At 36.4% G+C, this 13,747-nt stretch overlaps 1 protein-coding gene across 2 annotated transcripts; it reads left to right on the top strand.

The window, feature by feature from the left end:
• The first annotated feature begins 1,985 nt into the window (after positions 1 to 1,985).
• LOC111054948 lies at positions 1,986 to 12,762 on the top strand. Of its 2 annotated transcripts, none has more exons than XM_022342081.2 (2): positions 1,986 to 4,714; positions 6,273 to 12,762. In XM_022342081.2, the coding sequence occupies exon 2, from the start codon at positions 6,485 to 6,487 to the stop codon at positions 10,793 to 10,795; it is 4,311 nt and encodes a 1,436-aa protein (XP_022197773.1). In that variant the 5' UTR covers positions 1,986 to 4,714; positions 6,273 to 6,484; the 3' UTR covers positions 10,796 to 12,762. The 2 variants fall into 2 exon arrangements, with proteins under 2 accessions (XP_022197773.1, XP_022197772.1); XM_022342080.2 differs by having other exon boundaries at positions 1,986 to 4,719.
• Positions 12,763 to 13,747: the final 985 nt, after the last annotated feature.

The raw sequence follows: 13,747 nt of genomic DNA, 5'->3' as shown, positions 1-13,747 counted from the left end.
AGCATAATTCTACCTGGCCCTAGCCCTTTCTAGCATATTGCAATTTTAAAGCAAAAACCTAACCTAACCTTATGAAACATTATTGAATATAATCCAAAAAAACCTAACCACTAACCCTTGTCCCTTCACATTTAATAATTTAGATTTTAAAGCAAAATCCCAACCCCCTAACTTATCCTTTCACATTTGAAACATCAAAAAACTCAACTCCAACTGTACCCTAACCCCTTCTAGCATATTGCAATTTCAAAGCAAAAACCTAACATATCCTAATAACACTTTATTGAATATAACCTAAATTTAACCTAACCTCTAACCCTTTCACATTTAATACTTTAGATTTATTCATCATCTTTAGAGCAAAACATTAACATGTGGTTCATTTCATGAACATGTTCATAAACATGTGGTTCATTTCATGAACATGTTCACAAACATGTGGTTCATTTCATGAACATGTTCACAAACATGTGGCTCATTCCATGAACATGTTCACAAACATGTGGTTCATTTCATGAACATGTTCACAAACATGTGGTTCATTTCATGAACATGTTCACAAACATGTGGTTCAAAGCAAAATCCTAACCTCCTAACCTATCCTTTTACCTTTGAAACATCAAAAAACTCAACTCCAACTGTACCCTAACCCCTTCTAGCATATTGCAATTTCAAAGCAAAAACCTAACATATCCTAATAACACTTTATTGAATATAACCTAAATTTAACCTAACCTCTAACCTTTCACATTTAATACTTTAGATTTATTCATCATCTTTAGAGCAAAACATTAACATGTGGTTCATTTCATGAACATGTTCATAAACATGTGGTTCATTTCATGAACATGTTCACAAACATGTGGTTCATTTCATGACATGTTCACAAACATGTGGCTCATTCCATGAACATGTTCACAAACATGTGGTTCATTTCATGAACATGTTCACAAACATGTGGTTCATTTCATGAACATGTTCACAAACATGTGGTTCAAAGCAAAATCCTAACCTCCTAACCTATCCTTTTACCTTTGAAACATCAAAAAACATAACTCTACCTAGACCCTAGCCCCTTCTAGCATATTGCAATTTTAAAGCAAAAACCTAACCTATCCTAAAAAAACATTATTAAATAATAAAACGTAACCCCAAACTCTTCCACATTTGTTGAACGATAGACAAGGATAGCAACACCATTGCAAATCGTACACTACCATTATAACGTGGACCTCACTATAGATACTCAAAGAATACTTTTGAATAACTATGTTATAACTGTGACTGTTGCTGGCCGTTACTCTGTTTCTGAGACAAAGAGAAGCGAGTGTATACATAGAGCCCTAGGATAGCCTTTTTGTCTCCTCAATCCTCCTTGGTCTAGGGAACTATAAATACCAGGTACGCGCAGTCGCCATTTTGAGTCACAGAAGAAGGTGCCAAATTCAAATTACATCCGTACGCTATGTTGTATGGTTTTGGACAGAATTTATATTGACATCACTGAAGGACTGAAGTGGCTTATAAAATTGATGAGAATATTTTTCTAACAAGGATAAAATCAAAAAATGAACGTATCGTTCAGAACAAAATAAAATGATTTGTATAAAATTAAACAAAACCTGGTACCGTACAAAACTAGTCCAGCTGTAGTCCTTCAACTCTGTGCCTCAACATTATTAGTTTTGGAAAGGTGCAGTCTTCAGAAAAAAGTTTCTATCAATCATTTAATAGTCTACTCACTACTGCATGGATTATTATTAGATGTAAAAATTATCAATACCAGAGTAGGCCAGTAAATTATTCATATCAGTCCGATTTTGGATGAGAAAAAGATATAGGCCTAGGCTATACTACTGTAGCTTGCACAAGCTTAGAAGACTCGCCGTTACTAGTGTATTGTAATAGTGAGTCTTCTAAGCCACTAGGATCGGTATTTTTTAAGACAATATTAATATTCTTAATGATATTTAGAGGAGTTGTAAGATTTCATCTCACAATCAGTTGTGTTTCAAAATGACGTCACATTCACTCCGGGTCACCCACTCCTCACTGAATTGGCCATCCTAGCCCCAATTTGTCGTCTGCACCATCATGTGCAAGTTATTTCATTTATTAATCAACAAATTATGTTATCGATTGTATTATTCATCTATTATTATTAATTAGTATATATGTCATCATTTTTTGTAGTTGATCAAGTCATCTCAATGTTTTATATATTTGACAAATCTCAGATGTTGGGAACACTGCTTGCATACTGGCATCCTGGATTCTAACCGCTTCTTCCTTCTTCACCAGCTCTCGTTCATGAAACGTTCTTGTATCAATGCACATTCATTCAATAAGGTGCAATTCCTTCAATTTATTATTAAACTCAACAGTTCGCATTATATTGTGTTCCACAAAATTCTATGATCGCCTCAAGTCATCGATCGTCAATTTGTATGTGTTAGTTTCTTTGCAATCTACATTTGAAGTTTTCCATGCTCTTGGTTGACATCACGCCATTACCAAATGCGCATAAAGAGTTTCAATTACCTTTCAGTGAATACAAAGGCATCGCGCTCAACATTCGTAAGTTGTACAAAAACTTAAGTTAATTTTATGAATTCCAACTTCATTCACCTGTTGGTTATTCACTTCAATTCGAACTGTACAGAGTCCTGCCAGTTCTCATCAACTTTGACCTACATTTAGGCTCATCCTTTGGGATAAGTTTTTTGACAAGTGTTATTTCAATGATCATTGCGCAATTAGCCTATGTAGGGCTTCAGTTACGGTTGTAACTTCCAAGTACTTATTCACAATCATTCTTAGTTACTTATTTTACTGAAGTGATCATCACATGTTAGTCAAGTCGACTCAAATCAATTTTTACTCAAGTGAATAAACTCTTATTCTTTATATTTTTGCTCAATACATGAACAATATCAATTAAAAGTAAAGTAACTTATTTACCTGTGAACATTTTTCAAGTCAATCTTTTATTACATAGTATGAACTCGTGGGGCCAATTTATTAGAAACACATCATTAACTGGAGTTATCGTATATGAACTGTATCACTCTAACCTAAAACGGTGCTTCGAAATACATCACGTTTCAACTAATTGTGTTCATTAGTGATTTTAATCAACCACAATTTATTCAATTGGAATATTATCAGCATTCAACTCAACCTAATCCAATTTGAAGGATTCTAAAAGTATTCAGCCCAGCAGTTGGGAAGTTATTTATCACCAAATACTTATTGCCTGGAAGTTGGAATTTAAAGAAGTCAAGCCTAATCAATGCCTACTACCACAACCACTACAACAACAGAGAAGTTATTGTATCACTTATTCTCATTAATTAATTATTAATTCCTAGTTTTTATGTCCCACAAGAGGCAACCTAACTTTTACTTACTATCATTCATTATTATTTTTTATCAATTCAACTTATTAAGATTTGTATATAATTGAATCAAATTCAATACTGCAATTGAGATATTGTAGTATTTACATCCCCATAACACAAAATAATTATTTGTCATTTTGTTATTGAGTCTAAGATTTGTTGACATATTGTTGACCTTTTGAATTTTCATTCATCATCTGTATAAGTGATTCTGGCCAGTGCGCCCTCATTTCTTATGTCAACACATATTGTTGTTACCTATATATTGTCATTGTTTCTTCTCTTATCAAAATATCATGCAGATCAATCCATTATAGAAACTCATGTACTTAATATTGTCATAAGCAATCTGCATCAGGAAGAAGGCTGGTGCAATAAATGTCAGTTAACACTTACTCACATTCTTTTTATTTTACATTAAAAAACCTGTACAACATTTTTTCAGGAATCAGCTGTCAAATAGCATACAATAATATTACATTGTTCATGCATATGGTACTTATTATGACACCAAGGTGTGTCATTCTATTATGAGCTGCTCTAAACTGATTATTGACAATATAATTAATTCAATCAAAAAACATGGATTGACATGGTTGACAGAACAACGTGATTGCGTTAATATTCAATACTTAATATTCAATTCTTTCTACAGTCCTAGCTCTACTTAGGTTGGAGTTACGCCCAGCCTACTGTCAATCATCTCATTCCATGATGGTCCTCGCGGGCAGCCGGATGTGCTCCAGTGGACCTACTGGGTACCTTTTGCATCAAATTGCCTCATTGTTTCAGGATTAATACACCCAGTCTAGGTAGGCACATCTTAGCGTCCCATAGTATCTAGTATTCTAGTGATAAGTTTTGGTACTCAGCAATCTAATATTTTTTCTCTTATCTGACTCTGAGAACAATTTTTACAATTTTTTTTTGTATTGATGTTTTACTGTATCATATTGTATTTTTGCATTTTTGTGCGCAAATAATTCCATTATGTTTTCATTTTCATCTTGTCTCATTGGTTCATCCTTATGAATTTTTTATGCGCAACATTTTTACATGTACATTCTGTTGTTATCAGTGAATAATAGTGTGTATTTTTCAGATAAGTAAATTACTATCCATAATAAGACTTTGTGAACGGCGACTGATCAAACATACACATACGAGCAAGCCCATGATTGACAAAATCACAGCAAGTGAGATCGAAAGGCAATCAAACATCATATTGAACAAGAGAATTGCCAAGAGCAAAACTACTACTGGCAATTATTGAAAATCAAACCGTTTCTCAGCTCATCGTGTGACAGCGCCGTGTAATGTATACATATTAATGTTAACCAAATACTGTTTTTGTATATGATTTCTATTATCAATTTTGCAGTGACTCTGCTATATTTTCTAGCTCTTAAGATTGTTGATGTTAGTTCTTAAGTTCATTTCACTCATATATCTAATCAATTTTATTTTTATTATCTGCAATATTATTCAATATTTTTCTCAACAATATTTATCACTCAGGACTATAGTGAATTTTCTCATAATACAAAGTGCAAAGTGCTATTTAGTAACACGAACAATCTTTCACTCAGTATTATTCTAATACATCATTTTTTGTACAATTCAAAATGGCAAATAATCAGACCCCAGAGCGCTCTGTGCTGAATCAGAGTGTCCAATCTATAGATTCTGACACTAATGAATTTCATGGCTTTCCACCTGTACAACCCACCGCATCTGCATTGCAGCCACCTAACAGGGGACCTTCTCCTATTTTACCTCCTACTACACTTGATGCAATTGAACAACAGCTTGACCGCCTTATTCAAGACGAAGCTATGTACAATGTCCATAACAGAACTGATTACTATGTACTTGATAATCATCTCACTGATCTCATTACTCTCAAGCGTAGTTATTTCATGGGTATTGAAAGACAAACTGATAGAGGTATACCTCTTGACATTGATCTCAGTCATAGGATCCGTAGTAAGTTTGGGTTACTTAATGGTAAGTTACGTTCATCTATGCATGAATTTGAAACCAGGGAATCTGTACAAAACATGGCTGATGCTTCAGCACGTATTGCACAGCAACGTCCTAGTCATGTAGTCAGCGCTAGATTACCCGACATACCCCTTCCAAAGTTTGATGGGAATTTCAAACTTTGGTTGAATTTCAAGTCAACGTTTACGAGTCTAGTCATAAACAACCCAGGTATTGATGATACATTGCGGTATCACTACCTCAGACAAGTTCTATCCGGGGAAGCCCTCAATAGAATTTCGAATTCACCCTCTGGTAATTTTCAAGTAGCATGGGACCTTCTGTCTCAACGTTATGACAATTCTATGCTCATTGCTGAAACGCATTTATCAGCTATTTTGAATCCACCAAAGTTGGATTGGAAATCCTCTCAGTCATGGAGAACGTTCATAGACAATCAAAAGACTAACATATCTGCACTTGAGAATCTTGCACTCGATATTAGTGTAAAAGATCTTATGTTTTTGTATATTACTGTATCTCACTTTGATAATGCTACTCTCAGGGATTGGGAGCGCTTTAGCTCAACCAAAACTATTTTGTCAATGGACTGTCTATGGGAATTCCTAGAACAGCAACATAAAATCTCACAAGCGTTAGCGCAGAACTCATTAGCTCAATCATTTTTGTGTCATGGTGCCACTAACCCATTGATTCAACCCAGTTCGAGCAAACAGGCAGTGCAGCCTAAGTCCAATGCTAATAATTTCAATCCGCCTAAAACGCCAAATGTTTTCAATAGGTCACCAACATTACAGTGTCACTTTTGTCAGAATGGAACGCATAATGTTTTCAGTTGTAATGCACTCAACAAAATTCCTCTTCCAGAGCGCGCAGGTGTTGTCCTCCAGAAGAATCTCTGTATCAACTGCATTAAGCCATGGGATAGATCTCACCAATGTCAGGGAGCCTGCAAGACATGCCAGCATAGACATCATACTGTACTTCATGGGTCCAATTTTTCAAAAAGGTCTAATCTTGTTGTTGCATCTAACTATGCCCGTAATCCGCCGCAGCACTTGCCAAGGAGTGGGCGCCGTATGCCGCACCGTGAGTACAGATCTCCATTTCAGAATCAACAGAATGATAGTCATGCCGACCATCAATCCAGATTGCAATCTACCTTGCCGTTTCCAGGTCATAGTAACTCCAGCACACAGCAGTGCTCAACACACAGCAGCCAATTTGCGCCATCAACTCAACCGCTGCAGAGTCCTGTTCAGAGTCTGCCAACCAGCAATTCAGTTGATAATTCTGCTCTTTCTGGTTGTCGTTCTGATCAGTACAGTCAATGTGGCTCTAACCAGTCAAACTCTCAGTTTGTGCCCTCACAGCCACTTGAGTTGACTCAATCACCTCAGCCAGCTATGCCGTCTTCAGAGCCACACAGCCAAGCGGTTAGCTATGCTCACAGTGCACCTCACATTGAGTCTGTCAACAGTAGACGTGCATGTATCATGCCCACAGCTCAGCTTGTAGTTTTTGACAAGAATGGTCAACCTGTGACTTGCCGTGCACTGTTAGACAGTGGATCTGACAGCTGTTTCATCTCACGACAACTTGCATCTCGTTTGCAGCTCCCATCAGTGTGTACTGGCGGCACAGTCCATACTGTATCTGGCAGCAATGCTACCTTGTTGAACTTATCATCCTTGAATATACATTCACCTGACCATACATGGTCAACCCGTATTGATTGCATTGTCACAGAAAAAATTACTCCTAGCATGCCGCCGCCTGGGCTCAATCTTTCAGATTTTGACATCCCTCCCAACATCATTCTAGCTGATTCATCCTTTTTCGAAATTTCAGGAGTTGACATACTTTTGAATGTTGATGTTTATGCTATGCTTCATCTACCTGGTCAGATTCGTTTGTCTGAAAGCTGTGTTCTTCAGAATACTCGTTTAGGCTGGGTCACTTGGGGTTCTATTCCGGTCCTCAAGCCAACTATCAATCAGTGTATTTCCAATTTTGTTTCTAATCTTGATCATTCAAATGAACATGTCACCAATGCTGACATCTCAAAACAGCTTGAGAAATTTTGGCGCATGGAAGAAATTGATGTCAAAACTAGCACACCAACTGAACATGCCCAAATCGAACAACATTACATTGATAATGTTCGACGAATGGATGATGGCAGATTTTCAGTTGCTTTACCCAAGAAGGAAACATTTCACTCTCTAGGCCAATCCTACAAACAAGCCTTAACTAGATTTCACTCCCTTGAAAAACGACTCGCTGCAAATGCTGAGTTAAAGAAGCAATATACTGAATTCATGGAAGAGTACATCAATCTAGGACACATGTCACCCGCTCCTGAATCCTCTTATCAGGAATTCTGTTATCATATTCCCCACCATCCGGTTTTTAAACCCGACTCAACGACAACTAAACTCAGAGTGGTATTTGACGCATCCGCCAAATCAGTCACAGGTCTGTCACTCAATGATGTCATCCACATTGGTCCTACCGTTCAGCCTGAATTATTTGAAACTGTACTCAGATTTCGGACACACCGCATAGCCTTCATTGCCGACGTAACAAAGATGTACCGCCAAATCCTCGTCCACCCAGAAGACAGAAATGTCCAACGTATTTTCTGGAGGTCTGATGAGAATCAACCCGTTCAAGAGTATTTTCTAAATACTGTCACTTATGGCACATCATCTGCTCCATATTTGGCCACTCGCACGCTCAACCATTTAGCGGATGTTGAGTGCCCTCCCAATTCAGCTGTATGTCATGCTTTGAAAGAAGATTTCTATGTGGACGATCTTATAAGTGGATCATCAACAATTGAATCAGCTATTGAGTTATCACATCAGCTGCTTACTACTGTTGATAGAGGAAAAATGGAACTGAGAAAATGGTTGTCTAACTCCACAGAGCTGTTAGCCACTATTCCGCCACATCTTGTCGAGACAGCCACTTCACGTCCACTTTCTGATTCCAGTGATAGCGTAGTTAAGGCGCTTGGACTCATATGGAATTCCACCACCGACCAACTCATCATCTCATCCAGCATCACAGATGTTGCTCTCAAAACGTCATTCACAAAGCGTGAATTATTATCCAGTATTTCAAGCATTTTTGATCCTTTAGGCCTTATTTCCCCTGTGGTAATCTTGCCTAAATTACTTTTCCAGAAACTCTGGCTTCACAAACTGGATTGGGATGACAAACTCCCTCCCGAACTTCTTACTGAGTGGTTGTCCATCCTCAAAGAACTGCCTAACATTTCAAACATTGCAATTCCTAGATGTGTTTTACCGCCTAGCACAGACGTCAAGCTTGAACTTCATGCATTCTCTGATGCTAGTGCCACAGCTTATGGAGCTTGTCTCTACATCCGCAGCATATCATCAAACGGAGTTCAAGTCAAACTACTCACATCCAAGTCAAAGGTAGCTTCTATTAAGCCATTACTTACAATCCCACGTTTAGAACTCCAAGCAGCACATTTGTCAGCTAAGCTTGTTGTCAAAGCTATACAAGCTTCCAAGCTCAAATTTTCCAATGTTGTTCTATGGACCGACTCAAAAATTGTGTGTGACTGGCTTAAGGCTTTGCCCAACCGAGCTGATGTCTTTGTCTCTGTGCGTGTCTCTACAATCCAAAACTTGACTGCAGATTTTACTTGGAAACATGTAAGGACAAAGCACAATCCTGCCGATCTTGTATCAAGAGGTTGTACACCAGCTACACTTATCAACAGTTCACTTTGGTGGAACGGCCCATCTTGGTTGTCTGAACCAGAAGCCACATGGAATGACATCACTGTCAATGTTGCTGTCCTACGTCCCATTTCTACAAATGCCACTAGAGTCACACCTTCTGTGTTGTCGGGTATTATTTCCAAATTATCTGAGTATCATCGCATGGTGCGAGCTACTGCATATGTATTGCGATTTGTACATAATCTTATTCATCACAAGGAGAAGGATCAACATCGTCTCAATGATCTTTCTGTTGAAGAAATCCAATCCGCTGAAATTCAACTGATACGCACAGTTCAAGAAGAAGCATTTGCAGAGGAAATTCGTCAGCTTAAACAGGGCAAAGAATTGCTTCCTTCAAGTTCCTTGAAAGCGTTATCACCATTCATCGACAACAATTCTCTTTTGAGAGTTGGCGGACGCCTACGTCAATCTGACTTACCCTATGACTATAAACACCAGATTCTTTTGCCATCCAAACATCGCTTTACACATGCACTCATCATATCATACCATCGACGTGTTTCTCATGATGGAGTGCAAAGTACCATGGCAGCGCTACGGCAACGCTACTGGGTCATCTCTACTCGTCGTACTGTCAAGTCAGTCTTGAAGTCTTGCCATCTTTGTTTTCGGTTTTCAAAATTCAGAGCTGAGCAAATCATGGGTCAATTACCCCCTGTCCGAATTCAATCTGACTTTCCCTTTTTCAATTCTGGGATTGATTACGCTGGACCGTTCTCACTGCTCATTGGTACTCGTAAGTCACGTACCTACTCTAAAGCCTACCTTGCTCTATTTGTCTGCATGGTCACAAAGGCTGTGCACGTTGAAATCGTATCAGAGTTAACCACAAAGGCATTCATTGCAGCCTTAATACGCTTCTCATCACGTCGTGGCATCCCTCACGCCTTGTATTCAGACAACGCAACCACATTTGTTGGTGCGCACAATGAGCTACAAGAACTTCACAACTTTTTTGAAGCCGAGAAAACACAGAAGGACATTCACAACTACACCTCTGTGCTTAACATTGGATGGCACTTCATCCCACCTAGAGCGCCATCTTTTGGAGGACTCTGGGAGAATGCCATCAAAAATTTCAAGAGAATCTTCAAAGTTGTCACATTCAATCAGATCCTCAATTTTGAAGACATGGCTACATTTGCATCGCAAATTGAAGCAATACTCAATTCTCGACCTCTTGTACCTCTGTCTGAAGACCCAAATGACCTTCAATACTTGTCTCCGGGTCATTTTCTTATTGGTCGTCCATTGACTGCCTTACCGTTCCACAGCCCACCCACCACCCATCTTGACAACAGATGCCGTTGGAAGAACTTACAAAGAATCACCCAGGATCTTTGGGACCGTTGGTCTAAGGAGTACTTAGTCACGCTTCAACGTAAGAACAAATGGCTCATGGAGAATGATAACATCACAGTCGACACAATGGTTCTCCTCAAAGACATCAATTCCGCACCATCTACATGGAAACTCGCTAGAGTTATTGAAACGCACCCAGGTGCAGATGGGAAAGTACGCGTTGTAACAATCCAGACCTCTCATGGGAAATTCAAACGAGCTATCACTAGCTTAGCTCCGCTACCGTTCTATGATGATGATTAGTTTATTAGGTTTATTCATCTATTTGTATAATATTTTTTGTCATTATGTCTTTTTATATTCGTCTCATCTTACATTATAAATTTCAGCAGATTTTTTGCCCTCATTCACCTTTGTGGTAAGGTGCATTCGGCCATTGCGGGGGGCAGCTTAATGTAAGATTTCATCTCACAATCAGTTGTGTTTCAAAATGACGTCACATTCACTCCGGGTCACCCACTCCTCACTGAATTGGCCATCCTAGCCCCAATTTGTCGTCTGCACCATCATGTGCAAGTTATTTCATTTATTAATCAACAAATTATGTTATCGATTGTATTATTCATCTATTATTATTAATTAGTATATATGTCATCATTTTTTGTAGTTGATCAAGTCATCTCAATGTTTTATATATTTGACAAATCTCAGATGTTGGGAACACTGCTTGCATACTGGCATCCTGGATTCTAACCGCTTCTTCCTTCTTCACCAGCTCTCGTTCATGAAACGTTCTTGTATCAATGCACATTCATTCAATAAGGTGCAATTCCTTCAATTTATTATTAAACTCAACAGTTCGCATTATATTGTGTTCCACAAAATTCTATGATCGCCTCAAGTCATCGATCGTCAATTTGTATGTGTTAGTTTCTTTGCAATCTACATTTGAAGTTTTCCATGCTCTTGGTTGACATCACGCCATTACCAAATGCGCATAAAGAGTTTCAATTACCTTTCAGTGAATACAAAGGCATCGCGCTCAACATTCGTAAGTTGTACAAAAACTTAAGTTAATTTTATGAATTCCAACTTCATTCACCTGTTGGTTATTCACTTCAATTCGAACTGTACAGAGTCCTGCCAGTTCTCATCAACTTTGACCTACATTTAGGCTCATCCTTTGGGATAAGTTTTTTGACAAGTGTTATTTCAATGATCATTGCGCAATTAGCCTATGTAGGGCTTCAGTTACGGTTGTAACTTCCAAGTACTTATTCACAATCATTCTTAGTTACTTATTTTACTGAAGTGATCATCACATGTTAGTCAAGTCGACTCAAATCAATTTTTACTCAAGTGAATAAACTCTTATTCTTTATATTTTTGCTCAATACATGAACAATATCAATTAAAAGTAAAGTAACTTATTTACCTGTGAACATTTTTCAAGTCAATCTTTTATTACATAGTATGAACTCGTGGGGCCAATTTATTAGAAACACATCATTAACTGGAGTTATCGTATATGAACTGTATCACTCTAACCTAAAACGGTGCTTCGAAATACATCACGTTTCAACTAATTGTGTTCATTAGTGATTTTAATCAACCACAATTTATTCAATTGGAATATTATCAGCATTCAACTCAACCTAATCCAATTTGAAGGATTCTAAAAGTATTCAGCCCAGCAGTTGGGAAGTTATTTATCACCAAATACTTATTGCCTGGAAGTTGGAATTTAAAGAAGTCAAGCCTAATCAATGCCTACTACCACAACCACTACAACAACAGAGAAGTTATTGTATCACTTATTCTCATTAATTAATTATTAATTCCTAGTTTTTATGTCCCACAAGAGGCAACCTAACTTTTACTTACTATCATTCATTATTATTTTTTATCAATTCAACTTATTAAGATTTGTATATAATTGAATCAAATTCAATACTGCAATTGAGATATTGTAGTATTTACATCCCCATAACACAAAATAATTATTTGTCATTTTGTTATTGAGTCTAAGATTTGTTGACATATTGTTGACCTTTTGAATTTTCATTCATCATCTGTATAAGTGATTCTGGCCAGTGCGCCCTCATTTCTTATGTCAACACATATTGTTGTTACCTATATATTGTCATTGTTTCTTCTCTTATCAAAATATCATGCAGATCAATCCATTATAGAAACTCATGTACTTAATATTGTCATAAGCAATCTGCATCAGGAAGAAGGCTGGTGCAATAAATGTCAGTTAACACTTACTCACATTCTTTTTATTTTACATTAAAAAACCTGTACAACATTTTTTCAGGAATCAGCTGTCAAATAGCATACAATAATATTACATTGTTCATGCATATGGTACTTATTATGACACCAAGGTGTGTCATTCTATTATGAGCTGCTCTAAACTGATTATTGACAATATAATTAATTCAATCAAAAAACATGGATTGACATGGTTGACAGAACAACGTGATTGCGTTAATATTCAATACTTAATATTCAATTCTTTCTATTCAATTCAATTCAATTCAATTCAATTCAATTCAATTCAATTCAATTCAATTCAATTCAATTCAATTCAATTCAATTCAATTCAATTCAATTCAATTCAATTCAATTCAATTCAATTCAATTCAATTCAATTCAATTCAATTCAATTCAATTCAATTCAATTCAATTCAATTCAATTCAATTCAATTCAATTCAATTCAATTCAATTCAATTCAATTCAATTCAATTCAATTCAATTCAATTCAATTCAATTCAATTCAATTCAATTCAATTCAATTCAATTCAATTCAATTCAATTCAATTCAATTCAATTCAATTCAATTCAATTCAATTCAATTCAATTCAATTCAATTCAATTCAATTCAATTCAATTCAATTCAATTCAATTCAATTCAATTCAATTCAATTCAATTCAATTCAATTCAATTCAATTCAATTCAATTCAATTCAATTCAATTCAATTCAATTCAATTCAATTCAATTCAATTCAATTCAATTCAATTCAATTCAATTCAATTCAATTCAATTCAATTCAATTCAATTCAATTCAATTCAATTCAATTCAATTCAATTCAATTCAATTCAATTCAATTCAATTCAATTCAATTCAATTCAATTCAATTCAATTCAATTCAATTCAATTCAATTCAATTCAATTCAATTCAATTCAATTCAATTCAATTCAATTCAATTCAATTCAATTCAATTCAATTCAATTCAATTCAATTC

The sequence above is a fragment of the Nilaparvata lugens genome, chromosome 9, assembly GCF_014356525.2.
Source record: "Nilaparvata lugens isolate BPH chromosome 9, ASM1435652v1, whole genome shotgun sequence".
Lineage (NCBI taxonomy): Eukaryota > Metazoa > Arthropoda > Insecta > Hemiptera > Delphacidae > Nilaparvata > Nilaparvata lugens.
Note: the sequence above shows the minus strand (reverse complement) of the source record. Positions and strands in the feature narration are given on the sequence as shown.

What these genes read in the sequence shown, in the direction of transcription:
- LOC111054948 (XM_022342081.2), top strand. Translation starts at nt 6,485, where the DNA reads ATGCCGCACCGTGAGTACAGATCTCCATTTCAGAATCAACAGAATGAT.